The sequence below is a fragment of the Armigeres subalbatus genome, chromosome 2 (genome assembly GCF_024139115.2).
Source record: "Armigeres subalbatus isolate Guangzhou_Male chromosome 2, GZ_Asu_2, whole genome shotgun sequence".
NCBI lineage: Eukaryota > Metazoa > Arthropoda > Insecta > Diptera > Culicidae > Armigeres > Armigeres subalbatus.
In genome coordinates, this window is record NC_085140.1 from 400,750,982 (window position 1) to 400,773,578 (window position 22,597).

General features: G+C 38.3%; 1 protein-coding gene across 3 annotated transcripts in view; it reads left to right on the top strand.

Moving 5' to 3' along the window:
- Window positions 1-22,597, top strand: part of LOC134213288 (alpha-tocopherol transfer protein-like) — a 39,509-nt gene that overhangs the window by 6,353 nt on the left and 10,559 nt on the right. For all 3 annotated transcript variants that reach the window (XM_062692196.1, XM_062692194.1, XM_062692197.1), the window contains 5 exons: window positions 18,941-19,243; window positions 19,495-19,697; window positions 19,783-19,933; window positions 20,165-20,312; window positions 20,377-20,533. In XM_062692196.1, the coding sequence (XP_062548180.1) occupies window positions 19,135-19,243; window positions 19,495-19,697; window positions 19,783-19,933; window positions 20,165-20,312; window positions 20,377-20,533 (768 nt within the window). In that variant the 5' untranslated portion in view covers window positions 18,941-19,134. The remainder of the gene's footprint in view (window positions 1-18,940; window positions 19,244-19,494; window positions 19,698-19,782; window positions 19,934-20,164; window positions 20,313-20,376; window positions 20,534-22,597) is intronic.

Consider the following 22,597-nt stretch of genomic DNA (forward strand, 5'->3'; position numbering starts at 1 on the left):
TTCTTGAGTGGTACCCCTTCAGGCTTCGGCATCGCTGGTGGTACCCCCCAATTTTTTTTTTATGGACATATGGAGCTCTCGTCTTAATAATTTCCCTTCCCTCACTCTTTCGCTTACAGAAATTTTACTCACTTTCACTCATTTAACATCTTTTTACTGAAAATAAGAAAAAATTCCATGAAAGAAAACGAGAGGGGAAGTAAAACTTCTTAGTCACTGAGTAGGTTTAGATTTCCGTGCATAAAATACGCAAAAATCTAACTAAACTTGAACTAAAACTAACGGGAAAAGTAGCTCTCCCCGATTTACATGCCTTCTTTTCAAAAAGTTGTCAGAAATTTTATTTATTTTGTGAAATCCCCCGATTAATTGATCCAATCCAGTTTCAGACAAGACTTTGCAGATTTCTGCGTTCCAGCCCTGAAATTGAAATCAACATTACACTTGAGCTTCTGCCAACAAAAAGCTTGATTGCTTATGTCCTTATGCATTCATATACCGAGCATACAGCTGTGCAAAAAACAGCGGATTGCAGATTTTTATGATGAACCCGGTATTTTTTTAATTTTTATCATAGAGCTTATATTTGAGGAAAGTCTATTTATAGGCTTTAAAAATCTTTGTTTTCTGAGAGAATTTTGAGATTAAGAATTCTTATTTGTTCCAGAAATCAATTTGAGAAACTTTCATACTTCATATGTAGTCCCTTGTGAAACTCTGCGGTTTCGACTATTTTTTTAAAGAAAACTTTAAAGCTATCTGAAGAATTTTGATCTAGTAGTAGTTCTTAGCTGTAGTATTTCAATGCTTTTTTATTAGTAAAAAAAACTGTTTAATTTATGTGGACGAATTAAAAAGCCCTCTCATAAATTTCTCCACATATCTCAATTCTAAGTATCACAGTTCATCTTGGACTTACAAGTTTGAAACATTATTCATCTAAACAAATTTTTAAAATTGTCGTTGTAAATTTTTTTAACATTTATTAATTTGTTTCCTCATAAATACATCGAAATTGTGATTGAAGAATACTCAAAAGAATATTGGTTTTGGTAGCTCCAAGAATACCATCGAAATTCTCCAATCTACACAAACTAATACTCAACACCTAACATTAGCCAATGGAAAGTGGTACATCGTTGTCAAATTTAGGGGGGTCCCGTAGCGCATTTGGCTACACGTTCGCCTTACAAGCGGATGGTCATGGGTTCGATTCCCAGCCCCTCCACCAAACCCTCGTCAGTCGCCGGATTCGCAGCTTATACGGTGGCGTTTTGGGGTACGCACCTTACCGTACGGCTGCCTGATGACGACTGACAACTTGTTCTTCTCGGAGGCATTCCTCCAACGTTACCCGGATAAATGGCAACCGAACAATGTAACGATCATTGGATACATGACATGGACAAACGGACACAATGGACTCACGATGAGATGGACTGGCAACGACAACAATAATGAGTAATGGAAATCTAAAAATAGATTCTGTATGGATTCTGTACAGCAGAATACTACAGTAGATCTCGGCACAGTAGCGGTTAAGAAACACAGAGTGCCTACCAAATAAAGAAAGGGCTCCGTGGACGTGCGGTTAGCGACGTGAATCGTCTAAACGCATGTGCTGTGAAGTGTGGGTTCGATTCCCCCACCCCGGTGAGGAGAAAACTTTTCGTAAAGCGAAAAGTTCTCCACTGGTCCATTGGGTGTTGTGTAAATGTCCTTGTCCGTTGTCTAATGCTAGATGTTAAGTGTTCAGTCTGTGCGACCTCTGGTCGAAGACGGTGATTCTGTCTTTTATTAAATAAAAACTTTGTCAAATTCGAATTTTTTACATAAACGACTTCTATTTGCAAAGATCTAGTAAGGAAATAACAAAAAAGTGAATTTTGATTTCTAAATCTGGAGATATTTACATTTTAATTTCTGGTATATATCACACTGGCCATTTCGTTACCAGAAAAAGTGGTACATGTGCAGTTCCACCCATTAGAATCAGGTTATTTAAAAGACAATTTGGTAATATGGGTGTTTCTGCAACAGATTTTTACACTATTTTGAATTTCAAGATGGTTGACTACCGTTTAGAATGATTTTATAACTCTACATGAACCACTTTCACTGGCAACGATTTTTAATTTCTGCTGCATTTTGTTCACATTAGTAGTGGTACATGTGCTTTTTGTTAAAAATTAAATTGAAATTTGTCAAGAAACTTTAGATATTTCTCACTACTACCTTTAGGCACATCACTTATAACATGTTAGTACAGTTGAGTTGCATAAAATTGTAAATTTGAATTTATTATTCACAGTTTTTGGGAAAATGCGTCTACTGTAAAATTTTCTCAATGTGACATGTAGCACTTTCGCTGGCGCTGGTTCATTTATACAACACTCCATTCTACAGCTAGAATCGAACATACACTCCACAGCACGCTAATGCGATAGACGACTAAAGACGTTAATCGCGTGGCCACGAATCCAACAGCAGAAAACAAAAAAACATCAACAAATGTGAATGAAATCTGGCAGAAAACGTGTGTGATATTCGACACTAGTTAGGTTATGTTACGTATTTTGCTCTTAAACAGCCCACCTTATAGAATACAGGAAAAAATGCGCTTTGCGCAATTGGGTGGAGATCATTTTTTGTACAGAAATTCAGTGAATTCAAGTTTTATTATAATTGTTTGATAATTGTATGGAAAAATTAGAACTTCAACTGTTTCCAACAACTAGTTTTCGAGAAATGAAGATTTTAAAATTGGTGGGCGAAAACTGGGGTGAGGGTGATTTCTGGGTGTATTACCCTACTCAAACTAAAAGTATGTCTGGAAAAAATTAATAACACGCACAACAAAAATCTGAAAAACTTAACTTTAATTTAGAATTTTACTTGTTCCGCATTAGAAGTGTGTTTGTCCCGTTTTCCAACGAAATGATCTGGTCAGCCTAATTGGCATTACATCCCCCACTGGGATATTGCCGCCTTGCAGCTCAGTGTTCATTAAGCACTTACACAACTTGTGACAAGTACTTACACAGTTGTTATCAGCAACGTTTCTAAGCCAAGGGTCCATTTTTGCATTTGTGGCTGACACGATGATACTTTTTTGGCCGGTTTGGGGTCATTTGGCCGAATGCCGTTTGGCCGAATGTCGTTTGGCCGAATGCCATTTGGCCGAAAGGGTCATTTGGCCGAACGCCATCTGGCTGAATGCCGTTTGGCAGAATAGTTGAAATTCTCTGAATGAAAAACAAATAAAGAAGAAGGAAAGAGAAAGAAGAAAGAATCAAGGAAGAAAAAAGAAGGAAGAAGCAAGAGGGAAGAAGGAAGAATGAAGAAGGAAGAAGGAAGAAAGAAGAAGGAAGAAGGAAAACGGAAAACGGAAGAAGGAAGAAGGAAGAAGGAAGAAGGAAGAAGGAAGAGTAAGAAAGAAGAAAGAAGAAGGAAGAAGGAAGAACGAAGAACGAAGAACGAAGAAGGAAGAAGGAAGAAGGAAGAAGGAAGAAGGAAGAAGGAAGAAGGAAGAAGGAAGAAGGAAGAAGGAAGAAGGAAGAAGGAAGAAGGAAGAAGGAAGAAGGAAGAAGGAATATGGGAGAAGGAAGAAGAAAAAAGAAAGGAAGAATAAAGGTGGAAGAATGAAGAAGGAAGAAGGAAGAAGGAAGAAGGCAGAAGGAAGAAGGAAAAAGGAAGAAGGAAGATGGAGGAAGGAAGAAGGAAGAAAAAGAAGGAAGAAGGACGAAGGAAGAAGGAAGAAGCTAGAAGGAAAAAGGAAGAAGGAAGAAGAAAGAAGGAAGAAGGAAGAATATAGAAGAAGAAGGAAGAAGGAAGAAGAAAGAAGGGGAAGAATGAAGAAGGAAGAAGGAAGAAAGAAGAAGGAAGAAGATAAAAGAAGATAGAAGATAGAAGAAGAAGGTAGAAGAAAGAAAGAAGAAGAAAGAAGGAAGAAGTTAGAAGAAGAAGGAAGAAGGAAGGAGGAAGTAGAAAAAAGGAAACAAGAAGAAAGAAGAAGGAAGAAAGAAGAAGGAAGAAGGAAGAAGGAAGAAAGAAGAAGGAAGAAGGAAGGAGGAAGAAGGAAGAAGGAAGAAGGAAGAAGGAAGAAGGAAGAAAGAAGAAGGAAGAAGAAGGAAGAAGGAAGAATGAAAAAGGAAGAAGGAAGAAGCAAGAAGGAAAAAGGAAGAAGGAAGAGGGAAGAAGGAAAAAGGAAGAAGGGGAAGAAGGTAGAAGGAAGAACGAAAAAGGAAGAAGATAGAAGGAGGAAGATAGAAGGAGAAAGATAGAAGGAAGAAGATAGAAGGAGAAGGAAGAAGAAAGAAAGAAAAAAGAAAGAAGAAGTAAGAAAGAATAAGGAAGAAGGAAGAAGGAAGGAAAAAGAAGGAAGAAGGAAGAAGAAAGAAGGAAGAAGGAAGAATATAGAAGAAGTAGGAAGAAGGAAGAAGGAAGAAGGAAGAAAGAAGAGGGAAGAAGGAAGAAGCAGAAGAATGAAGAAGGAAGAAGGAAGACGGAAGAAGGAAGAAGATAAAAGAAGATAGAAGAAGAAGGTAGAAGGAAGAAAGAAGAAGGAAGAAGGGAGAAAGAAGAAGGAAGAAGGAAGGAAGAAGGAAGAAGGAAGAAGGAAGAAGGAAGAAGTTAGAAGAAGAAGGAAGAAGGAAAGAGGAAGAAGGAAGTGGAAAAATGGTAACAAGAAGAAGGAAGAAGGAAGAAAGAAGGAAGAAGGAAGAAAGAAGAAAGAAGAATGAAGAAGAAAGAAGGAAGAAGGAAGAAGGAAGAAGGAAGAAGGAAGAAAGAAGAAGGATGGAGAAAGAAGAAGGATGAAGAAAGAAGAAGGATGAAGAAAGAAGGAAGAAGGAAGAAGGATGAAGGATGAAGGAAGAAGGAAGAAGAAAGAAGAAGAAGGAAGCAGGAAGAAGGAATAAGAAAGAAGAAAGAAAGGGAATGTAAAAGGAAAAAAGGAAAAGGGACAAGTACGAAGGAAAAATAAAGAAGGAAAAATGAAGAAGGAGAAGGAAGAAGGAAAAATAAAGAAGGAAGGAGGAAGAAGGAGAAGGAAGAAGAAGGTAAAGGAAGAAGAATGAAGAAGGAAGAAGGAAAAGGAAGGAGAAGAAAAGAGGAGGAAGAAGAAGGAAAAAGTTCTCTTTTCACATCTCCCTTCTCACATCTTACTTCTCATTACTCACGTTTCATTTCTCACCCTTCGCTACTCGTAATTTGAGGTTAATTTTTTTTAACTATTCGGCCAAACGGCATTCGGCCAAACGACCCGTTCGGCCAAACGGCATTCGGCCAAATGGCGTTCGGCCAAACGGCATTCGGCCAGACGGCATTCGGCCAAATGGCCTGACACCTTATGCCCAGGGAAGTCGAAAAAATTTCCAACCCGAAAATATTCTAGACCGGGAATCGAACCCAGCCACCTACAGCACGATTTTGCTTTGTAGTCGTGCATCTTACCGCACGGCTTGTTCCGTTATCATTAACATGCTTCAAACTCATTTTTTATAATTGCCAAGAATCCAAAAGCAAGGATTTCAGCAAAGATTTCAGTCACACTTGAAATAAATCGCAGAATTATTTTCTGATGTTCGGTGATTTTAACATTTTAGCAATAGGTGAAAAACCACAGAAAACTGTGAAATAATTACCGAATAGTTCTGCTGTTGAGATTTCGGTGAAATGAGTTAAATAATTAAACTTTAGCGAATCATCGTAATCGTTACGAAGATCTCAGTGAAAAATCATCTTTGCCAAATTTCGACAAAGAAATTACCGAATAACAAAATAACCGAAACAAAAATTTTGAGATCTCGGCTGTTGAAATAATCATACAAATTTGGAGAGGTCGCGCGCATTTTATGGCATCTTAAATTTCCACGTGCCGTGTTTTCATTAAGTGAGGGATATTGAAATGATAATGAATTTCCTCACAGGAAGTCTTTGCGGTTCATGAACAGTGACATGTTGCTTCGAATATATGTTATCTCAAGTTTTTATAAAACCTAAAGCTTTCTAGCAAAGAAACGTGATTTATCGGTGACCAAAATGGTTGTTTTTCGTTTATCGTATGCTTTATCACAGTCTGAAGCTAAATATTTTGCTTGCCGAGCAAGTTACTTGTTTCCGCATAGACATATCGAATTATGAGCATACTGTGATGTGCTGTAGCCTCTATTTTTCCTGTTGCGGTTTATATAAAATTGGGAGAAATTATGACTGTTCCGAATTTTGTTCTGTAATTTATAAAAAAATTTCACACGATGCGGTACGTCGCAAACAATTAGCATAATAAGTTTTTTTTATAGGTAATAGAATTTCAGAGAAATGAATCTGTTCTGAGTCCAAACTAATAATACCCTCAATGCACTTAGCATTTTCAGTAGCACCAATCCTTATAGAGATGCAACGGACGATTGTCAATTTATTATTCTAGCTTTGCTGCGTAGCAAGCGGAAAATAAAAATATAGAGGAGAACAGTCCAAAATGCATCCTTTAATCTTTTTATATGTTTTCAACAATAAATACATGACTACCGAACCATTGAAAAGGGCAAAAAAAAAAAAAAAAATTCAAAACCAAAACCTTTCTTTCAAAACAGCTAGGTTTTTGTGACTTTCTAACGCATTTAAAACATTTTTTAAAAATGAGCCTGGGGCAAAACGCCCGAATGGTAGTGTACAGGGTTCGCAGAAATCGTGCTCAATTGATAACGAACAATGATAAAAGACAGGAAAAACTGTTTCGAATCATTACATGCCATGGAAACAAATTTATCGAACTTGCATACTACAAGAACGAAAAAAAAAAGAATCGGATATGCAGCCCCCTACCGAGAAGTGTTGATAAAACGCTTTGTTCTTTTTCATTTTGTGTTGGGGACACAGCAGCAAAACAGGTTAAAATGAATCATTCCCGAAAACATCCTAGACCGGACCGAGAATAGAACTCGCAACCTCCGAATTGACAATCCTACGCTTTTGCTCGCAAGGCTACTGAAGACCCCGACTTACTGATCAAATGTCTAGAAGACACCATTACGCTAGATCGAATAATAAAGGTACTATTAAATAAACGCGTTCAAAACACGATTTAAGCCACTGTGCATTGGGGGTGTTTGGAGCTTTTTGAAAGGAATTTATCATGGGGTACAGCCCTCCGAATCACTTCCTTATCATGCGAAAAAAGCCATCCACTGTATGCTACATGCGAATGTATACTGATGTTATAAGTGAAAAAATATGTTTTCATTCTATTTCGAATTCAATTTCTGGTGGTAGCAAAAAACCAATTGCATTTGAAATAATGGTGAACGCATGGTTGTTTGTTTTGTTCCATTGGATTGAACGAAAAACTCTGGTGATGGGAAAGAATCTTATAATTTATGGAAAAATGAAGGGATTTTGCTTCTTTTGTGCATGTCAGCGCAATAATAAATAATTAATATTAAGTTAAAAATGGTAACATTCGTTCAGAAATTACCTACAAAAGATTATATGAGTGAGGTCATTTTGGCCCGTGGGTGCATTTGCACTGTTGTCCCCTACCTACTATGTTTAACTGAAGGTTGATTGAGTTCAGTGTCATTGTGTGTTTGGATTTTTCAATGTTTATACAGTCTGTACGAAATCTGCCTGTACTACCTATTATGTGTCGTATTGAAGACTGTCATTTAACGATAGCTAAACTTGACCAGATGCACAAAGTTACGCGTCAATAAACGTCTTAGCTCCATGTTTGAGAAGTAGTTTATTTATTTAATTCTTACTTCCCCAAACACAAAGCTGCCACAAACGATTATAGATCGTTAATTTACTCCTTGCGTATTTTGCTGATCCACATTTGTTTCCGAAGAGGTAACGAGATATACACGGTAGCAACATAAATATCCCATTCAATTGGTAAAAATATTTACAAATGACTTAAAAATTAGGCATATATGTTACATGTTACATTACTCTTTGATTTTTCATGCACCAATTCTATTTTTTTAACAACTATAAAGGATATATATTAAATACATTTTTGATTTGCAATGAAAGTAAATTTGGCATAATGTTAGAAAACTCTGTTTCTCCAAATAAATGAAACCGTTGGGGCATCATTTCTATACCAAATTTTCAAAACGACTTATCTGCTTTTGTAAATAAAGCTTCAAACGTCGATTTGTCGAATCTGAGAGCACTTCCACGCAAACCAACACCATCAACATATAGATGAAGACTTCGGCTCTTAATTTAATAAAAGCAATGATGAGCAATCTATAGAAAATTTCCACCTTTCTAATGTGCATATATTTCAATACACATAAACGGCGTGTTATGGTCTATTCTTAGAATTGCAATCGGACAGAAGTGCGTGATCATGTCTCCGTGCTGTGTTGATATATTACCGTGCAGTTGAGTTCAATTTGTTCTCTGCTGTCAGCAGATGGTGAATCGTAGATTCACTGAAAAAAAATCAGTTTCCTATATTTCATTTGGTTGAATAAGTAATATGTATGAAATCAATACTGTTTAATTTGGCCACCGCGCGCCTTTGGTACACATATCAGCCACCACATATCGAACGCGTTGTGGCAAACAACGACCAAAGTGTGTGAGTTCGAGCATACATCGCGTGTTAGAGATATAAATTGTTAGCCACAGTTCTTAGGGCATGAGAGTATCGAATAAAGCATTGACAACAGACAAACAGAAGTTACATCTCAGAAACGCATAACCTACCACTTTGCCATTCACACAGAACTGGTTCTGTGCACTGTATGCACAAAAATATTGCAAAGTTTCATTTAAAATATTTCAGACTTAGAAAGTAAAATGAAACTGGAATTGAATCGTGCGTTTTGCGCACGAAATACTAAAAATGTCTCGGATGTTAGTCTGTGGTGGAAGTAAAAATCGTTGACGCCACAGCATGGGTGCATCGACTGTGTGCACCATTTCTGATTATAGGGGAAAGCTGTTCTTATTTCGATATGAAGGCAAATTTGTATACCGATAAGATACAATATAGAACAATGCTGTCATCATTTGTCATGAAAGTAGTAAGATAAATAGTACTATTCTGAATTAAGTACTATTCTAAATACTGTCTTCGATGCATGGTCTTCCGGCATAGGAGTAACGTATTCAGTTCACCGTAGTCTGTCGTATTGTATAAGCTTAAAAATATCCATTCTTTTATATACTTGGCATAATTATTGATTCGTTCTCCATTTCCGTATGGTTTTTTGCAAGCCGGAATATAACGTGCTTCATCTTTGTTTACTGATTAAGGGACTTTAGCTGGGAAGAACACAGTTAAAACCCCCGATTATATCGATATCGTCCGCAAAGCCCAGCGTCGTCTGCCGTGTGAGTCTTCTTCTTCTTCTTCATCAATGGCTCTTCATTCCAACTGGAAATTTTAGAATTAATGTTCTTTCAATTCTTGAAATTATAATCAGAATTCCAAAGCTTTGCTGAGGACTATAAAAGATTAATTCAATAGCAAATTTTCATTCATTTTTGAGCTTTGAGTGGAATGTCTTCACTTGTTATAAGACGAGTTTGTACTATCCCATTTAATTCCACCACTTGATTGTAATTTTAACAGATTTCGTATTTCGACCTCAATAGTAAGGCCGTCTTCAGTGTCTCGTACTTGACTCGACGTCTCACTGTCTTTCTTTCTCGTGCCATTTAGCACCACTACATATTTAGAGCCATTCAGCTCTCGATGTGGTCACAACCTACTCACATAGTCCCCTGCGGCGAATCTATCTTACTCCTACGGGGTGAAGTCCCCCGGCGGCGAGAGTTGCCTTGAAACCGACGACCCGTATCTGTAGAGGTTTATTGCTTTACCAACACTAATATATCTCCTAGAACCACGAGCAAGTCTGAGACACACCCCGGTGTTGGATCTATCTTACTCCAACTAGAAGCTGGAATTACCCTAGAAACCGACGATCTGCTTCCGTGGGCTTATTAAATAACCTTCACCACTCTTAACATTTCTTAACATCTGGTGCCTCCTACTTCAGCGAGTGACCATTCGAGTGCAGAAGTCGGTCCAGAGATTCCAACCCAAGCAGCACAAGTCAGACAAATATGGTTGCTGCAATTTGATTGTGACTGAATCCGGTCACATATGCGTTGCAATAAACTATATGGAACATGTGTGCTGCTAGGGAAGAGGAGCATAACGTCCGGTTCAATAGAACTCCGACGACTCGAAACCAGTATTATTACGCGTCACGATCTACTCAGCCTAGTCCCCGGCGACGGATCTTGCCTACTCCGACAAGAAACTCCCCGGCGGCTGAAACTCCAATCGAAACCAATCTTCTGCAGCCTCAGATAGTCACCGGCGGCGGATGTATCCTACCTCGATAGGATGTTCCCGACGGGGAAAGCTCCCCCGTAACCGACCGTGTTACTGTGATTGTTGCCCGATGCCGTTCGACGAATTCTCGTTCTTGCACATTTCTTGTAGGTACGATGTTGTCGGGGTTTATAAGTAGATGCATTCTTATGCTTCTACTGGTTTATATTACGAGTGCTGCCTGCGGAAACCAATTCGTTCTGAATCCTGAATCGTGAACAGTCGAAAATCGCGTGTCCCGGTGCAGTACTGGTAGTTTTCGTGACTGTCATGTGAAAGCGAAAACAGTTACATTTTCATTGCAACTCCCGGTCGTCTCCCGGTCACCTGCCACATTACAAGCAGTCATGATGGGAATGTTGCATTGTTTTTAAATCTCAATTTCTAAATAGGTTTAATAGATCTGTACAAATAACGATGATTAGTCGATAAAATGATTGTAATGTTTTTGATTTTCGACTTAGAGGTAACATCATTGAAGAAGAAACAGATTCTTTACAATAGTTTTATGCGCTTTCTTGAAATAAAAATCCGCGAAAATTTGGCAGAATTCCTTTCATTGTTTATGTTTTCTATGAAAGCAGGAGAGACTAAAATGTAAATATCGCGGGACCTCTCTCAATGAAAATGAAGGTCTCAGTACTGTCCCGGTGTCTCCTAGCAGTTTGGACAGCGTGTCCGAATCTGTGGAGATACTTCCTGAAACATCCATGGCCCGACAGGAATTGTGTCTGGAAAGAGTTTACTTCCCCATGCTTCCTGTCCATCCACGACGGCAGGTTTGGAATGAGAGTCCACCTTACTTTCGAACTTCTGTTCGAAGCCAGCTGCCACTTCCATCATCAATCGTTCCTCACAGTCTATAGCACTTTATAGAATTTTTATGATAGGCATTCCTACTATGACACAAACCGCATCCTTCGATATGATCCGATACGCACTTGCTTGCTAGGTGTGAACCGTGTCATGTTTCTCTTCGTGAGCACTCAAGCCGCCCTGACTGGAGCTCCGTATCTTAGTATAATTAGTAGATACGCTGGCCAGGAGTCTCCTCTTACGCTACTAATCGCAGAACTGTTTGACATGATTCTGGTTAATGCTGTGATCGCATTAGTTGCCTTCTCGCAAGCATAATTGACGGGGCCATTGTAATTGAGCCGGTCGTCGATCATTACCCTCAGATGCTATACCTGTCACTTCGAGTTGATGGTGACTTCTCCGATCGTAATCGTACTCTGCTGCACTTTCTTTCGGTTTCTGCTTACCATGACTTCAGTTTTTCATTTACAGTTTTACATACATTGCGTTCCACAACGTCGATACGTCCGATTCTCGAAGTAATTCTTCAGGACTCTGCAAAGATACCCTGGGACCCTCATTCTGTGTAGGGAACTATTGCTTCCCAGCTGGAACTGTCGAATGCATTTTTCATGTCCAAAGTTATCACGGCGGAGCAGTGGTTTCCTCTATTTTTTTTTGGTTCTTGGCTGCTTCAGCTGCTTCGGCGACTATCCAGATGGCGTCAACTGTGGACCTGCTCTTCCAAAACCAACCCACTGCATGTTTGAATCCGTTTTCACCTTCTGTGTGGATCACCGCCTATTAAGGATGACCCTCTTAAGGAGTTTTCCGACCTTGACTGGCAGGCAAATAGGTCTGTAGGCCGATGGATCCTTACCCGGTTTTGGCAGCAGTTTTAACTTTAGACGCTTCAAGTAATCGGCAAAGTTACCTTCGTCTATGCACTTCTGGAACGAGAAGCGAAACATATCCGGATTCGCCTGGATCGCCGTTTTCAAGACCAGATTGGGGATACCATCTAGTCCTGGGCCTTAATAGTTTTTAGGATTTTTGCTGCCGTAACCAGTTACTGGTTAGTGACACGGGCTTCATCTCTACTGGTGTTGACCTCACCATACGGTGTGGGAGGCCTGACTGTTGGTTCGTGATGCGGAAACTTTCCTTCGATAATTGTTTTGTGTTTTTTCGGCTCCTCTGTAGCGGTATCACTTGTAGAAGCATGAGTATTAGAACGCTAGACGCGGAGTTATCTCATACAGCCTTTGCGATCAACATGATTCTACCATAGTAACCCGAATTTTGCATCGAGGGGTTTGATTGGTATCTTGATTGTCAAATTTATTGATTCTCAAACCTGAAATCTCAAGTATGAAATTGGGCTACAGTGTTGAAAAACATGAATATCTGACACATAAAGTCTTAAACAAAACATGTTGACCACTAGATTTGAAGCGCCATTAGCAATCTAAAACGTATGCATCTACTGTATTACTGGGCCTGTAATCTTAGCCATAGCATCCCCTCATGAGCTCGCATCTGCGTTATGACAGAGCTTTTTCCTGCAAGCTGCCTTGCTGAGCCTGATTTTTTTTTTTGAGCAGCGTTACCTGTACTAAACACTGGTCTGCGCTCATTTCTTTCTAAGTCCAGCTTCATCCACTATCCAATTTCCGTTTTCTGGTGAGATCCGGTGTGGAATAGAGATGATTGAAACTCCGCATTTCGTGTCCCTTGCGGATTGCCACAGCAAGTGCTGCGCCGGTTTACAGGTTACCTCCACTGCATTTTTGATTACCAGTAACGTGGTCTCTGCATCCATCGTTACTGCAGATCTGGCATTTTGGTGGCTTTTAGCAACTATGGGAACTGCTCCTGGATTTAATCTCATGGCCCCGATTCTTATCCCATCAAAAACAAAGCAATGGAAAGGTATTTGATTTATTTTTTATTTTTGTGATTTTTTTCAGCAGTGGGCATGCATGTTGACAGAAAGAAGCGACGAAATTGGTGCCGTATTTCCTTGTTTCGTGATAAGATGAATATATGTTCAGTGAGATGGAGACAGTTCCCCTATGTACCTTATGACCTTCCTGTACGCATTTTCTACAAAGTTTCAATCTATCTGGCCCATACGAAGTTCCGTGCCAGGTGGCCAAAGTGTTGTTGCTGCATCATTGCATGTATAAGAACTGGGCATCTCACAAACAAATATTGTAAGAAATGCTTGCAAAATTGTAATATCTCATACTATATTTGTACGAAAACCTAGCATTTTTGCATATGGCCGGTTGGGGTTGGGATATGGTCTAGTTCTTAAACAAGTTTCGGTAGGTTCATATAAAGAATTTTTCGAAAATCTAACAATCACCGGTTGGGTGTACTCTTCATCTATCAATCACTGACACTCCATATGACACAGACAAAAATCTGTTCGGAACCATTCAATGGGTTTCTATATGTTAATTAGCTTGGAAGTTTTCGCCAGAGGAATACTATTATTGTCCACCAAAAATGCAGAACGGTAACACAATTTTATTTTATTCGAGGATGTTATCGATCATTTAGTAATCTGCGTTTTATCATTTAGTAGTTTGTCAATAACACATTCCAGAAGCTATATTTGAAAATGTTTTGTATAACGAACATCTAGTGCAAAGACTCTGTCTAACAGTTCGTTCTTTGAATTTTACTAATAACGGAGTAGCAATAAGTTATACTAAATAATTCAAATTTTGTTATCATTTAGTAAGAGTTACTGCCACTAGCTCCTTGACTCTGTTAATAGTTGAATTCAAACATCGACTTGTTAGGCAGAGTTGTAGAAAAACCTTCACTCTAGAAGTTCACCATACAACACAATTTGAAATTTAGCTTTTGGAATGAGTTATTAACAAACTACTAAATGATCTTACGCAGATTACTACATCATCGATAACATCCTTCGAATATCGCATGACCACACGGCTTTTTTTAGCTAAATGTAAAACTGCGTTCAGATTGTTAGGACAACATACATTCATCGAGTAGAAGAAAAGCGGATCATTTGTGTCCATTTATCCCTACACATGAGTGTTGACGATGTGTATGCTATGCAGCAGTTAACGAGCAACCCTTTCATAATGTGGCGTCGATTTGAAATCAGACAAAGTGGCGCCTAGGAATTTGGCGTGTCCATGGACTAGATTTTTAGGGAGTGATTATTTTGTGACATACATTATTTGAATATCATTGCAGTTCATTGTTTAAAAGTAATGAGTGTATTCGCGGAAAATAACACACAAAAATTCGGCTTTATATCGGATTCTTTTAAAAATTTCAAATATTGAAAGCTACGATTTGCATTACATGAGTTATTTGATTTGTTTTCCTATTTCAAATGCTCGCATCCTCCTTCTATTTAGATCTATTTAGACGGACTTACAGATTATTTTGGAATTGCAATATAATGCTGTCTTCATTATTTTCCAATCAAGCAAAGTTCCGGTGAATTTTGGGGTTTTATGTTTTTAGACACAAAGAGGACATTATTGACATTATGCCACTCGAACACGTTTGTAGGAGTATGAGGCAAAATCAAGCCGAAATAGAGCAGAATACTTATAATTCTACAAAAATGGCATGAGTGGCTAATGAAAACATACTTATAAGTATTATAATTTTTTATTCCCGAAGTGATGGAAGAAACGCTTTTTTCACTGCGAATACAAATTGCCTGACATATTAGAAATGTTATGGCAAATTTCGACATTTTCTGCTTTTTTACATTTTTCGGGCTCCGAACATCGAACTCTATCGTCGGGGTCGCCAAAGGCCGATATAGCAGCTTAAATACGGGAGTGGAAGTGAGCAGAGACGGAAACGAATTCTGCAATACAAAAATGCGTTAGATTGAAACCCAGGAGAGCAGTAAAGCAGATGCAGACCAAGAGGCTTATGGCGGCGCAGCTATACAAACAACAGAATAAAAATCTAATCTGGCAACACGTTAATGTGATAGCGGGCCATCTCTCGAACACGTCACCGTAAAAATTCTGAAGAATAACTTGTTGATATTCTGCAAAGTTCTAGTGGAAATTCTAAAGCAATTTCCGTGTTTAAACTGAAGAGTTTCGCGTGGAATCGGTGAAAAAAAATCCCGTGAATATTCTGGAAAATTTTGCGAGGAAATTCTTAAGTATTCCCCGTGGGAATGTTGAAGAATTTCCCGAATAACTTCTCAATAATTTCCTGTGTAAACAATAGTGGAGGTAGTGGGGTTTACATGAGATTTATCATAAATATACCATTTACGATGGTTCCAGTTGATGCGTCGTGCTTTAAATATCCTGTTAAATGCAACTTATCCTAAAAGTTCGCTTGAAAACTATTGAAAACAATGATTTTCCTTAATAAAATTGACTCCCTTGCACCTATAGTGGTGCAACTGTACCAATAGTGGCGAGTCCCATAAGAAATCAATAGATAGCACCACTATGGGAGCCAAAATTAATTTTTACCGCCACTACACTGACAAAAATCCAATCATATTCATTATGTGTGGCATACATAAATTTTGACTATAACATTTCCCACAAAACGGTCATGTGAATTCGCATAGCATATATATGGAAACACACATAACCCTAATTAACTAATAACCTTTATGTGGATTCTCCTATAGCACATAGTTCCTGGTTATAAACGCACACATAACATTTATTTGTTAAATTCTTTAGATTTTTGTCAATACAAATGTATGGATTTTTATTAGTGTAAAGGAACAGTATACCCATTAGTGGTGCAAACAATATTTGGTCGTTGTTGATGCTAAATGACATCAATCTTATTTTTGTTAGCAAATTTATTAGTTTATCTGTTGACTAAGATATTAAAGCTGTAAATTTGGTAAGATTATCAATTTAAAAAAAAATCTTTTGTGGATCTACTAATTCCTCCACTATTGGTACCGTTACCCTATCCTTTGGATAAGGATTATAATAGATTAATAGATTATAATAAATTATTTGTAAATTTCTGCTATTTCTTCACATGCATGTACTTAAAAAAGGAGCTGGCACCTGCCATGTAGTTAGTTTGACCGCACACATCAGCGCAAAATATCGCGGATCTCGAGATCGTTCTGCGCTTCCAAAACACGTGTAAATGCCCTTTTTTTTCGAACGCACGTAGCAAAACAAAATAAGGCGGTTCCCGAGAATGTTCTGCTGCCTCCATACACTTTCGATCGCACTAATTAATTTTCTTTTCGACGGCACAAAGATCATTCTTCGTTTCCAAAACAAAACGTTCAATTGCGCACTATCATTTTCGACCGTACCAAGCAGAACAAAATACCGCGAATCTCGAGATCGTTCTGCACTACCAAAACACGTTCAATCGCGCACTTTTCTCTCGACCACAAGAAGCAGACCAAAATAAGGCGGATATCGAGAACCTTCTGCGCTTTCATACACTTTTGATAGCGCATTATTTAATTTTCTTTTTGACCGCACAAAGCAGAACAAAATACCACGGATCTCGAGATCGTTCTTCGCTTCCAAAACACGTTCAATCGCGCATTTTTTCGACCGCGGGAAGAACAAGATAACGTGGATCTCGAGATTGTTCTGCGTTTCTATACACGTTCCATCGCGCAGTCCGCTTTTGAAATTTCAAATTTTAATTATGGATTTCAGTATTTATGTGCTATTTCCTGCCACTTGCTAGAAGGGAATGCGTTGAGATCAGTACCCCGGCGTTGTTCAGCGTGGTAAAAAATACATACAAACATAACAAGCAGAGCCGTAGCGTGGAATTCCAGCGCCCTTGGCGAAACATTCATTAGGCGCCCCTTTTCTACTAAGGAAAAAAAATCTACAATATTTAACATTTGGATAACAATTTGAAATTCAGGAATTGTATATTGCAGGAAATCCCTCTAGAAATGTTTGAAATTCCGAAGCATTTTTTTACTATTCGCAAAATATTCTGGAAATTTAACAGAGCCTTATTCTTCTTTGTAGCCGTGCATCTTATCGCACGGCTAAGGAAGGTACTTAGGAGAGCAATGCCAAAGTGATTTGAGAAGAGTGACAGGGATCAAAATCATAAAGTTTCATAGAAATGCACTTTATAAATGATTCCTCAATTATTTCTGTATCTTATCTATGTTCGAAATGTATTTTTTCGTAAACCTACGCACTACTAGATATAGTTGGGTCAATAAAATCCAACACTGAAGTGAGATTGTAAATGGTAAGAGTCGTTGCCGGACCTAGTTGGATAACGAAAAGCCCTATGGTCGAAATTACCATTGGATCAAGAAAAATCCAAAGCCGGTCGGAGATTTGAAGGAATATTACTGGATTTAGTTATATAAAAAACCTGACGTAAGTTGACCGATGATAGGATTCATAGTCCTATTTGTTACTCGGCTCTGGAATGGATTAATTAAAATTAAAATTAAAATCGGATGAACCCCAAACAATATTGGAAGCCAGTAAAGCGAAGACTTCTTCAGCAAAAAATAGCATTTTGTTAAGACTAAGATCAAGATAAATTCAACTCTGGAGTATGTCAATGGTTTGAAGACACCATTGGACCTAGTTAGTTCAATAAAATTCAGCTAAGAAGTGGGTTGATCGATGATCGGAATCGCTATTGGACCTAGTCGCATAAAAAAACCCAACTGTGGATTGGTTGGTGACCGAAATCGACATCGGACCTATTCAAATTAAGAAAATTCCCATTCGGAAGTGAGTCTGTTGGTAAATTGGTGACACTACAGGGCTCTGTAAATTGTGAGTAAATAAAATTCAACTCTAAAGGGAGTTGGTCGATGGTCGGAGTCGCTATCAAAAGCATCAGGACTAAAAAAATACAACTTTAGACCAACATCTGGTAATTTTTTGGAAATATTTGTAATTAACACTGGAGACGTTATGGTCATTCTTCTTCAATCATCTAATGCCGAAGAAATTTTACAAAACAAATATGTTTAGACTTATTATAGATATAATAGATCCCAATGAAGAAGTCAAATTATATCATCTAATATTCAATGGCTTTGTTTTGTTTTTCCACCACTGACTGTGCTTGTACAAGTTTCTGGCATGCTGGGATCCGAAAAGTCGCTAGGTTAAATGCGACCGAAATGATCTTTTTTGGATCACATGAACATTTTTTGAATAAAACAAGCAAATTTATTTCGAATCTGAGATAAGCCAGCTTAGGGCGGCAAGCCTTTATAATAAAGACAATAATAATCTTGAATCTGCACAAAACCCATACTACTTTTTCCTGGTACAGGTTATTACAGCAAAATGGTTATCCAGAACTTGATTAACGGGCTAGTCATTGGGTTGTAGACCCTTAAGTAATTACTGACCCTTAAGTAATTTGAGTGATTTCAAACCAATTAAATTAAAAATAAATTGTCCTCACTACTGCTTTACATTACGGTTCCGGAAGCCCCCGGGTGATATTGGCAAGATTGAACCAACAGGTATCACACTTCAGTATATTCAAATAACAATTTGAAAATGATGCTTTTGAATTTTTTTTATCAAGCTGGCTCCTTGTAACCGCTTTCGGAAGCCCCTGAGAAACCAGAATAGATGTCAAATTTCAAAGTCCTTTCCATATGACATGATGATGTGGAAATAAACAAAGATTTTTGTTTGCTCTACATTACTCAAAACACCTCTCCTATAGATCTTTTTATTCACTGTATTCAAATCATTGCTAATAAAACATTAATTCTCTTATTATTAATTCTCTCTCATTTATATCGTACAGCATCGTGGCTTCGACTGTTGGGCAACAACATTATGCACTGTCATGACACAACGAATAATTAGTTTGTCAATTCATTAGTGTTCTCCTATGCAAAATAGTATATGTTGCTGATCTGATTAAAATTAAGGCTCGCAGTTAGTGCAACAAATAACAACTTACATAGGTTACGTAGAACTATCTGAATAACACCAAAAATGTCGAGTGCTGGTAGTACGCCCATCAATAGCCCGCGCAGGATTTTCGGAAAGACAGCCACCCTTGATAAAAATGCCATGTTGGAGTATGAATTGAACAAGAATCTAGGTCAGTATTTAATCAAGTTCATCTCAGTCATGTAGACTATTTGCTATTGTTATGTTCATTGACTCAAATTCACCAAACCCCACTTCCTCCCACCATGACCTGATGGCAAATTGCCAATTCCCGGTATCATTATCCCTTTTATTACGCTGTCTCGCTGAGAAATGTTTACGGGCCAAGTATGTGCTTGTTTTCATTTCGCTAATGACTTTTGCCTGACCTGACCTGTAAAGTGTACTACTTTCTTACAACAGATTGCAATTTTCGAGAGAAAGCCGAAAAAGAACTGGGTGAAACGGGAGGCGACCTAACGTACACCAAGATACGACAACTGCGCCAACAGTTAAACATCTACGCTGAGCACCACCAAAGGGGACTTGGAGGGCGCCGGGATGATTCGTTCTTGCTGCGGTTTTTGCGCGCAAAGAAATTTGATGTGGATAAAGCATTCAAAATGGTTAGTAGACTTTGTTCACAAATTGGATTCAATGTCTAAATAAGCGCGAGTTCTAACATATGTTTGTTTCTTTATTAAAACACAGATGCAAAAATACTATAAAATGAAGGACGAATATCCGGAGATTTTCAAGGTTTCTCCACCATCGGAAATGAAGTTCATGCTAGAGATGCAAATACAATGTATGCTTCCAAAAAAGGATGAAAGCGGACGACAGATTTATTTATTTAGAGTTGGTAAGCAGTTCATCTCTGTTGTGCTTTTTTGCTACCCTTATTTTCATCCCAACAACAACTTTCGAAGCCACATAACTGATCAACCGTCTCGAAATCACGACAAAGTTTTCGCCATCTATCCTGTTGTACACAGATTTTCTAGCAAACTTTCCTCATCATAAAAAGTTTGCCTTTTCGTTCTTACATGTCATCTGAATACGACGGGAGTTCACTTTTTCTTGTCATTTTCAGAGAAATGTGATCCATACAAAATTCCAGTAGACTACGTATTTAGAAGCAACGTGCTCGCCCTGGAGGACGCGGTACGTAACCCGGAGACACAAATTGGTGGTCTGGTGGTGCTGTTGGATATGGCCGGACTGGGATTTGCCCATGCTAGGTGAGAAAATCAAACTAATTGTGCATGCAATTCTGATAATTTATTTTTTCTATTGCAAAACCAGGTATTTATCGCCACATTTGGCTAGAAAGACAGTAGAAGTGGTGCAGGAGGCTTTCCCCATGCGGTTCAAAGCGTTTCACGTGTTGCACGAGCCGTTCTATTTTGATGCCATTCTGGCGGTGCTGAAACCATTCTTGAAAGATAAAATTCGAAGACGGGTGAGTAATCTACTCTGGTATACAGTCCCTTCCCGATTTTGGCAACACGACCGGATTTTAAAGTTGCCAAAATGGGGATGTTGCCAAAAACGGGAAAAAAATTTCATACAAAATTTCAATTTTTTTTTTGTTTGCATGATTGAAGCTAAATACGAAGAAAATGTACTACAAAGTATGTGGAGTGTGTTTAAGTGATGCACGTGCATCATAATTGACATTTTTGCGATAATATTCATAACTCGGAGGTTGTAGTTCGAACAAAATTGAAACAAACTCAAGAATGGTAATCAAACGATAATGTATCTAATTAGCCAATTTCATTATACAAATTGAATAATGAATAATATTTGAAATTGAAAATAGCGTCGGCCACGTTCTTACATAAATTTGTGGTGATAAAAAAACGTTTCTATTGTAGGCAAACTTTCTTGTGGTCGGTGTGATTAAGAGTAAAGTTTCTGCTAGAGCTTTTTGAGCTAGACTTTTTTACGCGCTTTTTTATAACATAAAGCATTTTGGCCATAATTTTTGTGCCCATAGTCCGATTTGAATAAGTACCAAAAAAGTGCGCTAAACTTTTCGCACTTTTGGTGCACGCACCGTACACACACATACACACACAGAGACATCATCTCAGTTCATCGAGCTGAGTCGATTGGTATATAACACTATGGGTCTCCAGGCCTTCTGTAAAAGTTTGGTTTTGGAGCGAACATATAGCCTTTTCGTATACTTTGTAGACAAAAAGCAAAAATGGTGTTTCGGTCTTAACTTCCGATCCCATATTTCGATCTGGCCAATGTTCAATAGGACACATTGGGACAGGATACTGCGTCGAATGCAACTTGTTGCGAGCAAATAAACTGAAAATAAATGCCTAAAAATGAGTGACATTCTTTACGCGATTTTTTCGTAAAAGTTTGCATTTTAGCCATAACTGGCCATTTTTCAATAGGAAAAAATGGGACAGGAATCTGCGTCGAATGCAACTTGTTGCGTGTAAATCGATCAAGGTTAGGTGTCCGAAATATAGGTAACATTTTTTTGTGATTTTTCTATTAAAAACCCAGATTAATCCACCTAGCGTTGGTGGTGCCTTTCTCGCATTTAGTTAAGATACCAACCTTATATGGGGTTTATATGGTTCGATGTACCATTTTCTTCATAACTTCATAACTTCATAACTTCATAACTTCATAACTTCATAACTTCATAACTAAAACGCAATGACCGATCGTTATAAAATTCAATAGTGATCAACAAGACTTTGTCCCCTGTCGAATGAAACTTGTTGCGAAAAAATCGGTTAAGGATTTCTATACGAAAAGTTGTCTAATGTTTTTTATAGCTTTTGTGCACACATACACACACACATACGCACACACATACACACACACATACACACACACATACACACGGACAGACAGACATGTGCTCAGCTCGTCGAGCTGAGTCGATTGGTATATAATACTATGGGTCTCAGAGAGTTCTATAAAAAGTTCGTTTTCGGAGTGAAATGATAGCCTTTCGGTACAACTTAGTTGTACGAGAAAGGCAAAAAAATTTTTGGCCATAACTTCCGATCCCATAGTCAGACTTGGTCAATTTTTAATAGGAAACAATGGGAAAGGATTTTGCGTCGAATGCAATTTATTGCGAGCAAATCGGTTGAGGATAAGTGCCCGAAAAATGAGTGACATTTTTACGCGATTTTTCCGTATAAATTTGTATTTTGGCCATAACTTCCGATTCCATAGTCAGATCTGACCAATTTTCAATAGGAAACAATGGGAAAGGATTCCGCGTCGAATCCAAACTATTGTGAGCAAATCAGTTGACGATAAGTGCCCGAAAAATGAGTGACATTTTTACGCGATTTTTGCGTATAAATTTGTATTTTGGTTATAACTTCCGATCCCATAGTCCGACCTGGCCAATTTTCAATAGGAAACAATGGGAAAGGATTCTGCGTCGAATGCAATTTGTTGCGAGCAAATCGGTTGAGGATAAGTGCCCGAACACACACACACACACACACACACACACACACACAGACATCACCTC